Source organism: Coregonus lavaretus (genome assembly GCF_964263955.1).
Source record: "Coregonus lavaretus genome assembly, chromosome: 6".
Classification (NCBI taxonomy): Eukaryota; Metazoa; Chordata; class Actinopteri; order Salmoniformes; family Salmonidae; genus Coregonus; species Coregonus lavaretus.
Window position 1 is genome coordinate 38,128,301 of NC_139993.1, and position 19,456 is coordinate 38,147,756.

The 19,456-nt window shown below is 44.8% G+C and overlaps 1 protein-coding gene across 1 annotated transcript in view; it reads right to left on the minus strand.

Annotated features, from left to right (window-relative positions):
• Positions 1-14,601: 14,601 nt before the first annotated feature.
• LOC311130272 (semaphorin-6B-like) overlaps positions 14,602-19,456 on the minus strand; it is a 151,188-nt gene continuing 146,333 nt past the window's right edge. The window contains exon 17 of the mRNA XM_084162993.1: positions 14,602-15,674. Coding sequence (XP_084019119.1) covers positions 14,806-15,674 — 869 coding nt within the window. The 3' untranslated portion in view covers positions 14,602-14,805. The remainder of the gene's footprint in view (positions 15,675-19,456) is intronic.

Genomic DNA, 19,456 nt, shown 5'->3' on the forward strand with positions numbered 1-19,456 from the left:
AGAATGCTGTCACTTGAAAAATCATAAAAATCTGATGGTTATATAGATATATGAATTATATACACATTTTCCTACTGTGTAGGTGTCTGGTGTCGTCTTTTTCAAACAACTGAAGGGTAGCTTAAAATGTTAAAAACAGTTCTGCTTTTCTGGACTTAACTTTTGGCAGGCTAATGTCTCCCCCTTGTGTTCAGCCTGGTCATCGCACCCTGCTTTATGCTAAAATACATTCCCATTAATATTGAATGATAGATATTTACATGGTTTATACTGAATAATCAATATTGACATTGTTTATATTTGATAATGGAAATTGACATGGCTTCTAAAATCAGATAAAAATTGTTGAGGCAATATAAGTGAGAATACAAATGCCCCATTATAGAAATTATATACAGTCAACATTGAAAGAGAGTCATGTACACTGAGTGTACAAAACATTAATGACACCTTCCTAATATTGAGTTGCACTGCCGAAAGCACTCCACAGGGATGCTGGCCCATGTTGACTCCAATGCTTCCCACAGTTGTGTCAAGTTGGCTGGATGTCCTCTGGGTGGTGGACCATTCTTGATACACATGGGAAAATGTTGAGTGTGAAAAACCCAGCAGCATTGCAGTTCTTGACACAAACCAGTGCGCCTGGCTAGGGCTGTGGCGTCACGAAATTTCATCAGCCGGTGATTGTCAAGCAAATAACTGTCGGTCTCACGGTAATTGACTGTTAATTAGACAAAGGAGCTGATCGTGGACTACAGGAAAAGGCGAGCCGAACAAGCTCCCATGAACATTGACGGGGCTGTAGCGGCGGGGGTCGAGAGTTTCACCAACAAACTATCATGGTCCAAACACACCAAGACAGTCGTGAAGAGGGCACGACAACACCTTTTCCCCCTCAGGAGACGGAAAGATTTGGCATGGGTCCCCCGCACATTGACTTGGTACCGGTACCACCTGTATATAGCCTCGTTATTGTTCTTTTATTGTGTTACTTTTTATTATTATTTTATTTTTTATTTTTTAACTTTAGTTTATTTAGTAAATATTTTCTTAACTCTATTTCTTGAACTGCATTGTTGGTTATCGGCTTGTAAGTACACCTGTTGTATTTGGCGCATGTGACCAATACAATTTGATTTGATTTGATTTGATTCGATTAACATAAACATATTTAGCACCTCCTGGCTTCCACACATAGCCTACAAGCCACTGATGCAGACCTTTGGAACAACTACATTTTAAAAGGTCTAATAAATCCATGTAATATAGCATACACCTTCACAATAAATCCATTATATATGAAGAAAATGTAGTCTATTTCAGAAGAACAGAATAGCATACTCTGAGTTGTCCTTATGTTACGTCCTGATCTGGCTATGCCATATGGCTGTGGGCTACACTTATTCATTTAGCAGACAAGATTTGGTTAGAATTCCGTGGCATTATTTTACAGTATGAAGAATACAATTGAACAAAGCTGAATAAAATAGAAAGGATATTTTCTCCAAACGATTTGAGGGAGTGCACGCGTGGCTATTCTGTGTTGAGCGGTTAACAAAGAAATAGGTACTCCTATATGCTTAATTTAGAGTTATTAATGTAACTTTAGTTGTTCTACAAATGTTGGGCTATATGTTTTGATTTTTAATACATTGTAAGGCTGCATGATTTTAAAAAAGTCGCTTGAAGGCATGAGCTCTGGTTTGTTTTTTGGCGCAGGCTGTACACACTTAATCAGTCTCTCATTCACAATTTGACAAGCACTTGATAATGCCTCGAATTTCCCAGCGGCATCTCCTTTGTGTGGCCATAATGCACCCTAAAAGAATCCATGCCTTTTGCGGCCAGTGGCCGTTGTTCCCGTCTCCCTGAGTGCTGCGTGCTCTGAAGCACCTCTCACTCACATGGTTCTCCATCACGTGATCGGGTATTTCTCACAGGCTACAAGTGAAGACAGACACTTCGGGGACGCAACTACCTGCATTCTTATCCAATTCCGAGGTGCATATTGAAGATATTGGAGGAACTGTCCACATTTACTTTTGGTCAGCCAACAAGATGAGTAGTCCTAACAAACAGCAAAAGCACTAGCCTATGTCAATCAACTATCCTCCATAGTACAAAAGTTGACCTATTCTATTCTGTACGTGTCACGTCTACTCCTGCTCCTCCCCTCCAGCGTGCGACATCGCCGGAATACTAACCACCGGTCCTGGGATTCATCATTACACACACCTGGCATCCATCATTACGCGCACCTGCAGATCATTATGATTCACACCTGGTCCCTCCCTTACGTTTAGTCCTCAGTCGGTATTGTGCCTGTGTTTATGCTATATCGCCACTGTTACGCTGTCTCGGTTCATGTTTGTTGTTTTATTAAATGTTGCACTTGCTTCTCGACTCACAGCGTCATTGTTACAGTGTGAGAAATAAATATTCCAAAAAGTAGTATGGGACAGTTGTGGGATACGATAGATCCCAACTTAATACAACCACTAGCATCAAAAAATGTTTTACTCGATGAGGCTTACGCAACAGATCAGAACATTTAGATTAAAATGTGATAAACTATTAGGCTATATCTTCACATTATAAGCACAGCAATGTGCACACTGCAGTGGGCTATAAGCGCGAATGTTCCATTACCGGGAAAACACCATTAACAAAAGTGACAGCAAATGCGATTATGCATGTAATGCTTTTATTATATAGGTGCATTTTTATGGTGAAAATTCTCTTCCCCAAACTTGAAACTCACGCACTGCTTATGTATGCCAGTTAGGCTCTACACCCATTGTAAAGCAGATTAATGTGCTTAACTTTAAGAATGTATTTGGCCACTTTAGTTGTGATACAAACCTTATCAAACATATAGGCCTATGGGCTAGGCTACATGAGGTGTTCGACTGTGATTCGAAAAAGTCGCAAGAAAAAGGCATTGTTTCTTGCCTTATGCTGGGCATCATTCAAGTGATAATATATACTGTAATTCACAAGTGATAGGCTAATATTGTCACCCATCAGACTATTCTTAATTTAATCTTGTCTTTACATATATGAAAGAATATATGTACTACTATACACTGTTCAAAGGCACTTAAATCATAATCCATGTCTCAATTGTATCAAGGCTTAAAAATCCTTTAACTTGTCTCCTCTCCTTCATCTACACTGATTGAAGTGGATTTAACAAGTGACATCAATAAGGGATCATAGCTTTCACATGGATTCACCTGGTCAGTCTATGTCATGGAAAGGGCAGGTGTTCTTAACATTTTGTACACTCAGTGTATGTTACGTGGATGGTCTCTGGCCCTAAAGACCACTGTGGTAGTAATAAATATAGACCAATGTCCACACTGATATTGATTGTGTAATTCTATAGTCCTTTCCCGGATGTGTTGTTGTCAAGCTTACTGTACATCTGCCCTGCCCTCTGTGCTTGATTTTCTGCGGTTTTCTGTGCTGCATAGACAGCCCCCGTGTCTGTGTCTGTGTTGGTGCCTGAAAGCAAACAGAGCATTAAACAGAATGACCTTTTCCTTCTCTCTCTCAGAGGTGCCTGATAAATATGTCAGATAGATGGGCCTCAAATTACACACTGTGTCTTGTATCATATTCATGATGTTTACACAATTCAGCCCTGTAATGAATGCAAAAAGACAATATGTGGCTGGAATCTGAATACACAGAAGAGGGCTGTGAAGCTGTGAGTTAGCCTGCAGTGAGCTCAGCTGTGGGTCATCCCGACAGTGTCCTCTGGGCTGGCATTGGTCCAATCCATTAATGAATCAGATTCATCACATGAATGTGCCTCTGGCTCGGCTGATTGATTCTGAGATTTATGACAACATGATGGCCAGCAAGGGCTGCGGTGGCGGAGGGAGGGCTGCGGGGCATGCAGGGCTCCGGCTCCAAACTGCAGCACCAGGGCTGAGGACCCATAACGCAGCACCGGGGAATGGGCGGCTCTGACAGGCCTCACAGCCCCTTTACCTGTCAACAGATGTGTTACTGTCTCATATGCTCCCCTGAGAGAGAGAGACAGAGGTGTGTGTGAGGAGAATCCTGTGCTCATATCATCAATACTGACAAAGCTATTTGAGTTCATTTCTATTATTAAATCTGATGCTTTTGGATGGTTTATCCTCACAATTGTCAGAAGTAGTATTACTCATGTTGGCAAAGTGGAGGACACACTGGACTGCCATGGCAGAGGGAGAGGCATAGTCCATGCCTTATTTTACAGCTGTCACAGGCCGTTGATGGACCAACAACACCATCTACTGGACAGTGGTGGTATTTTCAAACTACATCATGGCTACAAAGAGAAGTGTACTAATGCATTTGACACAATTGATAGCAAAGTATTCAATGTATCTCACAAATAACTTTAAAGCACCGACTAGTAATTAGTTAGATACTGTCTAATATATATATATATATATATATATATATATATATATATATATATATATATATATATATATATATACACTACCGTTCAAAAGTTTGGGGTCACATAGAAATGTCCTTGTCAATTTTTTTGACCATTAAAATAACATCAAATTGATCAGAAACACAGTGTAGACATGGTTAATGTTGTAAATGGCTATTGTAGCTGGAAACGGCAGATTTTTTATGGAATACATAGGTGTACAGAGGCCCATTATCAGCAACCATCAGTCCTGTGTTCCAATGGCACGTTGTGTTTGCTAATCCAAGTTTATCATTTTAAAAGGCTGACCTTCTAGGCAGAGTTCCAAAGAAAAAGCCATATCTCAGACTGCCCATCTTAATCTTTTATTTTTATTGGCCAGTCTGAGATATAGTTTTTTTTTTGCAACTCTGCCTAGAAGGTCAGCATCCCGGAGTCGCCTCTTCACTGTTGATGTTGAGACTTGTGTTTTGCGGGTACTATTTAATGAAGCTGCCAGTTGAAGACCTGTTAGGCGTCTGTTTCTCAAACTAGACACTCTAATGTATTTGTCCTCTTGCTCAGTTGTGCACCGGGTCCTCCCACTCCTCTTTATATTCTGGTTAGAGACAGTTTGCGCTGTTCTGTGAAGGGAGTAGTACACAGCGTTGTACGAGATCTTCAATTTCTTGGCAATTTCTCGCATGGAATAGCCTTCATTTCTCAGAACAATAATAGATTGACGAATTTCAGGCCATTTTTAGCCTGTAATTGAACCCACAATTGCTGATGCTCCATATACTCAACTAGTCTCAAAAAGGCCTGTTTTATTGCTTCTTTAATCAGCACAACAGTTTTCAGGTGTGCTAACATAATTGCAAAATGGTTTTCTAATGATCAATTATGCCTTTCAAAATGATAAACTTGGATTAGCAAACACAACGTGCCATTGGAACACAGGACTGATGGTTGCTGATAATGGGCCTCTGTACACCTATGTAGATATTCCATAAAAAATCAGCCGTTTCCAGCTACAATAGCCATTTACAACATGAACAATGTCTACACTGTATTTCTGATCAATTTCAAGAACACATTTCTAAGTGACCCCAAACTTTTGAACGGTGGGGAAAAAAAGTATTTAGTCAGCCACCAATTGTGCAAGTTCTCCCACTTAAAAAGATGAGAGAGGCCTGTAATTTTTAATGAATTTATTTGCAAATTATGGTGGAAAATAAGTATTTGGTCACCTACAAACAAGCACGATTTCTGGCTCTCACAGACCTGTAACTTCTTCTTTAAGAGGCTCCTCTGTCCTCCACTCGTTACCTGTATTAATGGCACCTGTTTGAACTTGTTATCAGTATAAAAGACACCTGTCCACAACCTCAAACAGTCACACTCCAAACTCCACTATGGCCAAGACCAAAGAGCTGTCAAAGGACACCAGAAACAAAATTGTAGACCTGCACCAGGCTGGGAAGACTGAATCTGCAATAGGTAAGCAGCTTGGTTTGAAGAAATCAACTGTGGGAGCAATTATTAGGAAATGGAAGACATACAAGACCACTGGTAATCTCCCTCGATCTGGGGCTCCACGCAAGATCTCACCCCGTGGGGTCAAAATGATCACAAGAACGGTGAGCAAAAATCCCAGAACCACACGGGGGGACCTAGTGAATGACCTGCAGAGAGCTGGGACCAAAGTAACAAAGCCTACCATCAGTAACACACTAGGCCGCCAGGGACTCAAATCCTGCAGTGCCAGACGTGTCCCCCTGCTTAAGCCAGTACATGTCCAGGCCCGTCTGAAGTTTGCTAGAGTGCATTTGGATGATCCAGAAGAGGATTGGGAGAATGTCATATGGTCAGATGAAACCTAAATATAACTTTTTGGTAAAAACTCAACTCGTTGTGTTTGGAGGACAAAGAATGCTGAGTTGCATCCAAAGAACACCATACCTACTGTGAAGCATGGGGATGGAAACATCATGCTTTGGGGCTGTTTTCCTGCAAAGGGACCAGGACGACTGATCCGTGTAAAGGAAAGAATGTATGGGGCCATGTATCGTGAGATTTTGAGTGAAAACCTCCTTCCATCAGCAAGGGCATTGAAGATGAAACATGGCTGGGTCTTTCAGCATGACAATGATCCCAAACACACCGCCCGGGCAACGAAGGAGTGGCTTCGTAAGAAGCATTTCAAGGTCCTGGAGTGGCCTAGCCAGTCTCCAGATCTCAACCCCATAGAAAATCTTTGGAGGGAGTTGAAAGTCCGTGTTGCCCAGCGACAGCCCCAAAACATCACTGCTCTGCATGGAGGAATGGGCCAAAATACCAGCAACAGTGTGTGAAAACCTTGTGAAGACTTACAGAAAACGTTTGACCTGTGTCATTGCCAACAAAGGGTATATAACAAAGTATTGAGAAACTTTTGTTATTGACCAAATACTTATTTTCCACCATAATTTGCAAATAAATTCATAAAAAATCCTACAATGTGATTTTCTGGATTTTTTTTTCTCATTTTGTCTGTCATAGTTGACGTGTACCTATGATGAAAATTACAGGCCTCTCTCATCTTTTTAAGTGGGAGAACTTGCACAATTGGTGGCTGACTAAATACTTTTTTTCCCCACTGTAAGCAAGATAGCGCCGGAGGGGATGGCTGCCGTTTTATGGATTCTCAACCAACCGTGCTATTTTCTGTGTTCTTTCGCATTGTTTGTAACTTATTTTGTACATAATGTTGCTGCTATCGTCTCTTATGACCGAAAAGAGCTTCTGGACATCCGAACAGCGATTACTCACCTTGAACTGGACAACATTTTTTTATTTAATGAGTCGGACGAGAGGGATTTGCTCCTGACACCCGACAGGGCCCTCATCCCCGTCATTCGCAGTAGAAAGAAAAGGAGATATCGCAGGAAGGAGATCGGGGTGCTTGGTAAGGAGCTGGCGATGAGTGGCTAATCTGCCTTTGCCATCGATACCATTGGTCAATTTACAATCGCTTGATAATAAAGTGGACGAACTACAGGCATGAATATTCTACCAACGGGACATTAAAAACTGTAATATGTTATGTTTCACAGAGTCGTGGCTGAACGAAGACATGAATAACATACAGCTGGCGGGTTATACACTGTATCGGCAGGATAGAACAGCAGCCTCTGGTAAGACAAGGGGTGGCGGTCTATGTATTTTTGTATTTCTGAGGTAGAGTATATCATGATAAGCTGTAGACCACACTATCTACCAAGAGAGTTTTCATCTATATTCTTCGTAGCTGTCTATTTACCCCCACAAACCGATGCTGGCACTAAGACTGCGCTCAATTAACTGTATACGGCCATAAGCAAACAGGAAAACGCTCATCCAGAGGCGGCGCTCCTAGTGGCCGGGGACTTTAATGCAGGGAAACTTAAATCCGTTTTACCTCATTTCTACCAGCATGTTAAATGTGCAACCAGAGGGAAAAAAACTCTAGACCACCTTTACTCCACACACAGAGACATGTACAAAGCTCTCCCTCGCCCTCCATTTGGCAAGTCTGAGCATAATTCTGTACTCCTGATTCCTGCTTACAAGCAAAAACTAAAGCAGGAAACACCAGTGACTCGGTCAATAAAAAAGTGGTCAGATGAAGCAGATGCTAAGCTACAGGACTGTTTTGCTAGCACTGACTGGAATATGATTCTTCCAATGGCATTGAGGAGTACACCACATCAGTCACTGGCTTCATCAATAAGTGCATCGAAGACGTCGTCCCCACAGTGACTGTACGTACATACCCCAACCAGAAGTCATGGATTACAGGAAACATCCGCACTGAGCTAAAGGGTAGAGCCGCCGTTTTCAAGGAGCGGGACTCTAACCCGGAAGCTTATAAGAAATCCCGCTATGCCCTCCGACGAACCATCAAGCAGGCAAAGCGTCAATACAGGACTAAGATTGAATAGTACTACACCGGCTCCAACGCTCGTCGGATGTGGCAGGGCTTGCAAACTATTACATACTACAAAGGGAAGCACAGCCGCAAGCTGCCCAGTGACACGAGCCTACCAGACAAGCTAAATTGCTTCTATGCTCGCTTCGAGGCAAGTAACACTGAAACATGCATGAGAGCATCAGCTGTTCCGGACGACTGTGTGATCACGTTCTCCATAGCCGATGTGAGTAAGACCTTTAAACAGGTCAACATTCACAAGGCCGCAGGGCCAGACGAATTACCAGGACGTGTACTCCAAGCATGCGCTGACCAAATGGCAAGTGTCTTCACTAACATTTTCAACCTCTCCCTGTCTGTGTCTGTAATACCAACATGTTTCAAGCAGACCACCATAGTCCCTGTGCCCAAGAACACTAACGTAACCTGCCTAAATGCCTACAGACCCGTCGCACTCACGACTGTTGTGTTTTGAAAGGATGATCATGGCTCACATCAACACCATTATCCCAGAAACCCTAGACCCACTCCAATTTGCATACTGCCCCAACAGATCCACAGATGATGCAATCTCTATTGCGCTCCACACTTCCCTTTCACACCTGGACAAAAGGAACACCTATGTGAGAATGCTATTCATTGACTACAGCTCAGCGTTCAACACCATAGTGCCCACAAAGCTCATCACTAAGCTAAGGACCCTGGGACTAAACACCTCCCTCTGCAACTGGATCCTGGACTTCCTGACGGGCCGCCCCCAGGTGGTAAGGGTAGGTAACAACACATCTGCTACGCTGATCCTCAACACAGGGGCCCTTCAGGGGTGCGTGCTCAATCCCCTCCTGTACTCCCATGTTCACTCATGACTGCATGGCCAGACACGACTCCAACACCATCATTAAGTTTGCCGATGACACAACAGTGGTAGGCCTGATCACCGACAACGACGAGACAGCCTATAGGGAGGAGGTCAGAGACCTGGCCGTGTGGTGCCAGGACAACAACCTCTCCCTCAACGTGATCAAGACAAAGGAGATGATTGTAGACTACAGGAAAAAGAAGAGTACCGAGCACGCCCCCATTCTCATCGACGGGGCTGTAGTGGAGCAGGTTGAGAGCTTCAAGTTCCTTGGTGTCCACATCACCAACAGACTAACATGGTCCAAGCACACCAAGACAGTCGTGAATAGGGCACGACAAAACCTATTCCCCCTAAGGAGATTGAAAAGATTTGGCATGGGTCCTTAGATCCTCAAAAGGTTCTACAGCTGCACCATCGAGAGCATCGTAACTGGTTGCATCACTACCTGTTATGGCAACTGCTCGGCCTCTGACCGCAAGGCACTACAGAGGGTAGTGCGTACAGCCCAGTACATCACTGGGGCCAAGCTTCCTGCCATCCAGGACCTCTATACCAGGCGGTGTCAGAGGAAGGCCCTAAAAATTGTCAAAGACTCCAGCCACCATAGTCATAGACTGTTCTCTCTACTACCGCACGGTAGTTTTGATGTAGTTACAATGTAGAAAATAGTAAAAATAAAGAAAAACCCTTGAATGAGTAGGTGTTCTAAAACTATTGACCGGTAGTGTACATGATTCCATATGTGTTATTTCATAGTTTTGATGTCTTCACTATTATTCTACAATGTAAAAAATAGTAAAAATAAAGAAAAACCCTTGAATGAGTAGATGTGTCAAAACTTTTGACTGGTAGTGTATATACATACATATATCCTTCAGGAGGAGAATAAGTAGTACAAATAACCGGAGTAAAAGGAGATACAAGAAGATAGTTAATGTCTGAGTGGTTTATTAGAATAAGAAAGTTGACAGAGAGCAAAGTCTCCATGCTAAGTGACAGGCAGAGCTGAGGACAATGTTGAAATGGTGTTCAACTGCTGAAGGGTGTGTGTGTGTGTGTGTGTGTGTGTGTGTGTGTGTGTGTGTGTGTGTGTGTGTGTGTGTGTGCAGTTGTTTGAGGGTGCATGCATGTTTTTGTGTGATGGACAGATTTGCAGACACAAGCACACACACTTGCATGTACTGTATAAATTCACACGTTGCTACTTCTGTACACACAGAGGCTGTGTCATGCAGCTACTGTACTTAAATTACATTTAAGCATTGATATTATGTACACACAGGGACAAATGTGTCATTTAATGACAGTGTCCCTGGTCACAGGCAGGGACAGACAGCCTCTGGTGAGAGCCACAGGACTGCAGGAGTCTGTCACAGTAGCAGGAGACTCGACTCTGGAGGAGAAGTGGGAAAGTTCTCTTTGTTGTGATTCCAGTCTGTATCGCCACCTCCTCTCCTCCTCACCTCCTCTCCTCCTCTCCTCCTCTCCTCCTCTCCTCCTCACCTCCTCTCCTCCTCTCCTCCTCCTCTCCTCCTCACCTCCTCTCCTCCTCTTCTCCTCTCCTCCTCTTCTCCTCCCAGACACAACTCAGACACAGCACAGACATCAGAGTGGGAGCAAATACTGAGATGCTGTTCACAGTACAGAATCATCATCATCATCTTCATCATCATCATCAACTTTATCAAACTCATACACCAGAGAGGAAATTGAAAATCCAATACAACAAATCCTAAAAACTCAAACCAAATATTACCACAGAAACAAACAAATAAAACAAATAAAACATGACAAGAATGATCAGTGCTGACTAAATAGAATGTTCTCTACAACTTTACAAAAATGCAAACATTTTTTGTGCTTATCTTTCAATGATTAATATGTCTGCTGCCCGTGTTTATTCCTCAGCAGATTGGGTTACATGTCTCCTTATTTGGTTTGGGTGTTTCTAGGGCATCCCATCCTGGCATTGGCAGTTTCTGGCTGGGGGGCATTAGCTAAATCACTGGGTTACTGAGGAAAACAAGCCAACAACAGACAATGGCATGGTCTCAGGCAAACACACAGTCCATGATATTTATACAGACAGATCAGGTCATGTGTGTTGGGGGTGAGGGTGGGGGGAGAGAGAGGAACACTGTGAGCTACATATCAAACAGATCCAAACAAAAAATGTCCAGCAGAAAGTAATGGCTGCCAAAGAAAACAATTTACTGCATCAGCAGATTGCAAATGTAGGAAAAAATGGTTAAAACATTTAAAAACTGATTTAAAAAAGAACAAACATTTTTGAGCGCTACACAGTAAATTACCCAGATTTTTCATTCTGGTGTTGACACATTTAAAACTGCCTCTGTTTGATTGTAGCTGCTAATACAGCATGTAGAGAGGGAAAGGCTGATTGTGTGTGTGTGTGTGTGTGTGTCTGTTTGTCTGTCTGTCTGTGTGCAAGCCTGAAGGGTTGTATAAAGGGGAATCCCAGATTCCTTAACTGTTTAGTCATGGTGGACTAAGTGTGGCTCTTTCAACGAGCAAATCCCTGGGTCTGAGCCGCAAGTCTGGCCTCCCTCCTCCCTGGCCTGGGGATAACAGCGAATCGTAATTCAATTGCATCCTGAATTTGATTAGGGCGCAGTGTGTGTGTCTGAGTGTGTGTGTAACTGTCTGTGTCAGTGTGTGTGTATGTTTATGTATGTGTGACTGTGTGTGTCCGTGTAACTGTGTGTGTGTGTTTGTGTATGGGGGGATAGCTGTCGAGGAGAGTGGGTGCTCGTCACCCTCTTGATATGTCTGTAGTAATCTTCTCAAAGGCTCATCACAACATTAGGAGCTGGGATGTACTTTGCCTAATCAAGCATGTTTAGTGAAACAGTGTAAGAGAGGGAGCTGGAGCACGGCTGGCTGGGTAGGCAGAGCAGGCCTCATTCACTCACTGCACTTAGGGGACACCACTGGCTGGGAGACAGAGAGGAGAGGAGAGGGGGCACCAGGGGGCCACTACTGCTTCAAGGCCCCATTTTCTCAACCAACACTCCTCTCAGGAGATAGGAGGAGGAGGAGGACGACGACGTGGAGGAGTGGTTTTGTCTACTACAGTATGGAATGTGCTATTTCAATATTCTCCCCACCCCATCCGACTACTTTACTCATTCATGGCAACACTCCCTACTACTGTACTTCAAGTGCACAAAAACCAACACACTCACATGAACGCACACATGCACACACACTCATTCAGTTGTTGAGTTGTCTCCCTGGACTCAGCCATGCGTGGGCACTTCTACCCAGCTAGATCATGTGCTTCCACTCCATGAATCTCTTTTAGTATTCTACCTCAGTGGTTTAGCCCTTTACATTAAGACAAACAAATCCACCGTCCAGCCTGGCTCCTCTCCTCAGCCCACCACACAGCTGGCTCTCTATACAGGCCAGGCATCCTCTCTATCTGCTCCCCCTGTTTCAGAGCAGCTCTGAATGTAGCCATAGCTCTGTATTTAAGCCCTGCAAAGATGTATGTTTGTGCTCTCTGCCGCTGTTGTGTGTTTCTCTAACACCACTCTCTGCCAGTCCTACCCAGATCAGCCTCTGTTCCTCCCATGCCCCTCCAGCTCCATCTCTCTCCAGCTCTCCTCCTCTGCTCCTCCCAGCCCACAGACCCACTAATGAAGCCAGTCTATGCGCTCCCATGCGTGTTGCCGACCAGCACTCAGGGTGAGGATGCAGTTAACACTGATTTGTGAATGTTGGGGGATTGCGGCAGAAATCACTCAGATAATGGCTGCCGGGCCAGAGAACTAGGGGGAGAACAAGGAGATTAAGACAACTTCCACTGCAGCCTGAAACAGAGCAGCATCCACACACACAAGTCATGACCCAGATGAACAAACACCAGCCACCGGATCGACAGACAGGGGAGTGAGCAGAGGGGCGGACAAAAGGAGAACATCAAACAGAGAGAGAGAGCTGAGGGAGACAATCCACGGCCAAACAGTTCTACTTTGCTTTGTTTAGCCAGTGCCCCTTGTGTATAGACACGGAAAGGCAGGGATATAGCAGTGATAGCAGTCTGAATGATGCCTGTCTGCCAGCCCCAGCCCTATTGGCCCATCCCTGGCCTACCACCCTGCCTGGTCCCAGCCCCAGTCCCAGACGATGCCAGTGTCTGTGAGGGGGCCGGAGGGACGGGCAGTGGGGCGCTGCTGTCCTCATTGATATTCCGCTGGTCTGGGGCGCTGGGTTCGTCCCGCGGGCCCAGACTCTTAACGGCTATTTGTTGCAGCCGTCTCCTCCTGCTCCGGGGCACAAAGAAGCTCAGTGTCAGGGAGAGGAGCCTGAATGGAGCTCCCCAGTGGCAGGGCCCTGGGCCCACTAGCTCCCACAGCCAGGCTCACATCCCCCTAAATGGGCTATGTGCTCTTCTCTCTTCTCCGCTGGCCTGCCGGGTAGCCCAGGCCTCAGGTCAGGTCACACAGATCCAGGGAGAGACAGACAGAGAAGGAGGAAGGGAGTGGGAGGGACAAGGTTGTCTTATACCACTGTACCCTCTGACTCTCTTTCACTGTTCCCTCCATTTCTCCAAGGAAACACAGAGATATTAGAAAATGCTTGGGGTTGATTTTAAATCAAATGGAAAGGTGCCATCCTCTCTTATCTCCTCCCTGCTGGTTTTTGCACCCTCCACCTTGACATGTTCAACTCCAGTGCTGTTGTTGCTAGATCTGGGCTGTAGACTGGGGGGGTCTGATTATAAACACATAATAGAGCTTCAGACACACTAGAAATTTGTTTTTTCCATGATTGTTAACACAACGGAATGGATCGTTGACATCATTATCAAGCTTATTCCTATAAGAAGTTCCAGTGCGTTGTATGCTCACATTAAGACAGGAAGCCTTTCCCATACTGCATGATCCAGTGCCCTCTGGCATTGCTAATATCTACCAAACACAAGCTGATTGATAGAGCTGACTGATAGAGCTGACTGATAGAGATGACTGATAGAGATGGCCTGAAAACCAAGGAAAAGCACATGGTTGTCTGCTGGATTCTGGCAAAAAGGAAAGCAGAAATAAAAATGTCACACCCAAAGAATGACTTGCAGATCACAAGATAGTAGAATGAGACCTTTCACAACTGGAACTGAATGCTAAATTATCAGTGAAGCGGTTCTCTTTTTTGTTATTCCTTTTTCACAAAATGTCCCTTCCCTTGCACCCCTTCCTAGTCCTTGAGGTTGGTTTTATGGTGTCCAGGCCCTGCTCTGTGGGTTAAACCACGTATGGAGGAGAGGGGTGCACCTCTCAGGGCGATAGCAGAGCTGAAGCCATGAGGAGAATAACCTCCTCTCTTTAACTCTCTCTCTCTCTTTCTCTCTCTAAACTGCTGGCTTCTGGAGTCCCAGTCTCTTCAGTCAGTTAGTCAGTCAGGCTTCGCGCCGGGGGATGTCAGAACATTGAATGACAGTGAGAGAGGACAGACAGGGCAGGATTCGGGATGGGAGAGTGAGTCTGAGGGGTATTCCAGTTGCTGAGGGGAAATGGGTTTCAGAGAGAGGGGTTCATGGCGCTCTTCTCCTCACTGGCCACTAGGGGTAGGCTCGCCCATGCTCTTTCCCATTAGGTGACTGAAGTCTGCAAGGCCGTGGTGGTTGGCCCGGATCAGGCCCGGGCGCTGGGAGGGGTAGGGCGCTCCGTTATTGCTGTTATAGTTGAGCCCCTCGTGGGTCCAGCGGGGGGGCTCCTCAAAGTCCATCTGGGTGCTGGGGGCTGAGACCACCCTCCTGCGGTCTGGGGAGTCCTGTGGCGTGGCTGGGTAGTTGTATTCACCTGCAGAGTTCCTCAGGGTGGTCCTGGGTTGTCCCCCGTGGGGCTCCCGGTTGCTGGCCAGGACCAGGTAACGTGTTCGCTCCGTGTTGGTGGGCCCCACATCCCCTGGGCCCTCGTGCCTGCCACCTCTCTCCTGCAGGAACTTGGAGCTCAGGTAGATGACGGAGTTGGCTGGGCAGGGCATGCCCACTGAGGTGAGGAAGGTCTGGCTCTGGTCCCAGTCTCCATCTCTCATGCTGGGTGGAGGCCGTTTCTGCTGCAGGGGGGTCTGTTCTGGAGTAGGCAGGCCTGGATCCATCTCTCCTTTAGGCCAGCCATTGGGCATTACGAACGGGTTGTCTGCCTGAGAATGTGACCGGGATCTCTCGCTGCCGCTGGTACGTGTCACGCTCATCACTGAGCCGCTCCGGCCCTGACCCAGCATGTTCTGCTCCTTGTCTCCTTTACGGCTCCTGTTGGCTCCTGCCCCTCGTGTGCGGTGGCGATGACTCATGATCCAGCAGACAGCCAAGCCCGACAGCACCGCCCCCGTGGTGAAGGCCGAGACCGCAGACACAACCAGCAGGTTGACTGACACCAGACCATCTGGCTCATCAATGAAAGACTCCTGCAGGAGACCTACAGACACATGGAGACAGACAGACAGATTAACAGAGACACAGAAAAGGCTGTCAATAAGTCAGTAAATACAGTGGATATGTGAAAGAGGGTTCAGACACTCTTGGGGGACAATGGATGTTGAAGAGAAAAATACACTATAAAACAACAATACATTTCTGCGTTTAGCCTTCATCAGGGTTCTGTCAGTAGACAGAGCACAGTTAACATCATCTCAGCTCTGGCCTTAGTAAAGTGGGAGTTTACAGCTTGACAAAGTGGCCTATTTCCCTGTGCCTCAGTGGGTGGGGAGGAATGCTCTCCTGTGAAGCTATGCTATTGGTGTAATGGCTAATTGTGTTCATTACCTAAAGTGGATGGTGATTTTAATGGCTGTAATAACTGTCTTCCTGATTGAGAATATCTCCCAACCCTGAAGTGTTGCGTAACATTTACATTGCAGCGGAAGATGCCTGTACACTCCGGAATTAAAGGGATTTTTCGGGACTCTGGGAAGTAGGTAAAGGGCTTTATTGAACTATCCTTTTAATATCGAACTATCCCTTGAATAGTGAGTAATTGCTTTAAGTTGCATACTGTATTAACACATGAACTTCACAAAGTTATTTTCATCTAACAGCATGAGAAATTATAAAACAAATGTACAATCACATCTGAAAAGAGGACTACGATAATATGTTTATTTTCCCAACAAAGAACTTGAGAGAAGCTCCTCTGGAGAACGGAATATATGAATTACTATAGCAGTGGAAAAACAGTAGAGCACAAAGCTGCTGCCATGGATCAATTAAGAAAATGTCAGGAGAAAACTTGTTCTTTGCAGTGCAAGTCCAGGGACAATACCAACAGAAAACAAGGAGAGTTATAGAACCCATTGCACTTTATGGTTGTGAGGTCTGGGGTCCGCTCACCAACCAAGAATTCACAAAATGGGACAAACACCAAATTGAGACTTTGCATGCAGAATTCTGCAAAAACATCCTCTGTGTACAACGTAAAACACCAAATAATGCATGCAGAGCAGAATTAGGCCAATACCCGCTAATTATCAAAATCCAGAAAAGAGCCGTTAAATTCTATAACCACTTAAAAGGAAGCGATTCCCAAACCTTCCATAACAAAGCCATCACCTACAGAGAGATTCACTTGGAGAAGAGTCCCCTAAGTAAGCTGGTCCTGGGGCTCTGTTCACAACACAAACAGACCCCACAGAGCCCCAGGACAACAACAACAACCCAATTAGACCCAACCGGAATGCTATTTGGCCCTAAACAGAGAGTACACAGTGGCAGAATACCTGACCACTGTGACTGACCCAAACTTAAGGAAAGCTTTGACTATGTACAGACTCAGTGAGCATAGCCTTGCTATTGAGAAAGGCTGCCGTAGGCAGACCTGGCTCTCAAGAGAAGACAGGCTATGTGCACACTGCCCACAAAATGAGGTGGAAACTGAGCTGCACTTCCTAACCTCCTGCCAAATGTATGACCATATTAGAGACACATATTTCCCTCAGATTACAGCGATCCACAAAGAATTCGAAAACAAACCCAATTTTGATAAACTCCCTTATCTACTGAGTGAAAAACCACAGTGTGCCATCACAGCTGCAAGATTTGTGACCTGTTGCCACAAGAAAAGGGCAACCAGTGAAGAACAAACACCATTGTAAATACAACCCATATTTATGTTTATTTATTTTCCCATCTGTACTTTAACTATTTGCACATTGTTACAACACTGTATATACAGTGGGGAAAAAAGTATTTAGTCAGCCACCAATTGTGCAAGTTCTCCCACTTAAAAAGATGAGAGAGGCCTGTAATTTTCATAATGGGTACACGTCAACTATGACAGACAAATTGAGATTTTTTTTCCAGAAAATCACATTGTAGGATTTTTAATGAATTTATTTGCAAATTATGGTGGAAAATAAGTATTTGGTCACCTACAAACAAGCAAGATTTCTGGCTCTCACAGACCTGTAACTTCTTCTTTAAGAGGCTCCTCTGTCCTCCACTCGTTACCTTTATTAATGGTACCTTTTTGAACTTGTTATCAGTATAAAATACACCTGTCCACAACCTCAAACAGTCACACTCCAAACTCCACTATGGCCAAGACCAAAGAGCTGTCAAAGGACACCAGAAACAAAATTGTAGACCTGCACCAGGCTGGGAAGACTGAATCTGCAATAGGTAAGCAGCTTGGTTTGAAGAAATCAACTGTGGGAGCAATTATTAGGAAATGGAAGACATACAAGACCACTGATAATCTCCCTCGATCTGGGGCTCCACGCAAGATCTCACCCCGTGGGGTCAAAATGATCACAAGAATGGTGAGCAAAAATCCCAGAACCACACGGGGGGACCTAGTGAATGACCTGCAGAGAGCTGGGACCAAAGTAACAAAGCCTACCATCAGTAACACACTACGCCGCCAGGGACTCAAATCCTGCAGTGCCAGACGTGTCCCCCTGCTTAAGCCAGTACATGTCCAGGCCCGTCTGAAGTTTGCTAGAGTGCATTTGGATGATCCAGAAGAGGATTGGGAGAATGTCATATGGTCAGATGAAACCAAAATAGTACTTTTTGGTAAAAACTAAACTTGTCGTGTTTGGAGGACAAAGAATGCTGAGTTGCATCCAAAGAACACCATACCTACTGTGAAGCATGGGGGTGGAAACATCATGCTTTGGGGCTGTTTTTCTGCAAAGGGACCAGGACGACTGATCCGTGTAAAGGAAAGAATGAATGGGGCCATGTATCGTGAGATTTTGAGTGAAAACCTCCTTCCATCAGCAAGGGCATTGAAGATGAAACGTGGCTGGGTCTTTCAGCATGACAATGATCCCAAACACACTGCCCGGGCAACAAAGGAGTGGCTTCGTAAGAAGCATTTCAAGGTCCTGGAGTGGCCTAGCCAGTCTCCAGATCTCAACCCCATAGAAAATCTTTGGAGGGAGTTGAAAGTCCGTGTTGCCCAGCGACAGCCCCAAAACATCACTGCTCTAGAGGAGATCTGCATGGAGGAATGGGCCAAAATACCAGCAACAGTGTGTGAAAACCTTGTGAAGACTTACAGAAAACGTTTGACCTGTGTCATTGCCAACAAAGGGTATATAACAAAGTATTGAGAAACTTTTGTTATTGACCAAATACTTATTTTCCACCATAATTTGCAAATAAATTCATAAAAAATCCTACAATGTGATTTTCTGGATATTTTCTTTCATTTTGTCTGTCATAGTTGACGTGTACCTATGATGAAAATTACAGGCCTCTCTCATCTTTTTAAGTGGGAGAACTTGCACAATTGGTGGCTGACTAAATACTTTTTTCCCCACTGTATACATAATATGACATTTGAAATGTCTTTATTCTTTTGGAACTTCTGAGTGTATGTTTACTGTTAATATTTATTGTTTATTTCACTTTTGTTTACTATCTACTTCACTTGCTTTGGCAATGTTAACATACGTTTCCCATGCCAATAAAGCCCTTAAATTGAATTGAATTGAATTGAGAGAGAGAGAGAGAGAGACAGACAGACAGACAGACAGACAGAGAGAGAGAGAGAGAGAGAGAGAGAGAGAGAGAGAGAGAGAGAGAGAGAGAGAGAGAGAGAGAGAGAGAGAGAGAGAGAGAGAGAGAGAGAGAGAGAGAGAGAGACAGAGAGACAGAGAGGAAGAGCAGGGAGGGAGAGAGAGAGATAGACAAAGAGTGAGAGAGAGTGAGGAGATAGCCAGAGAGGGATGGAGAGTGAGGGAAAAGAGAGAGAGA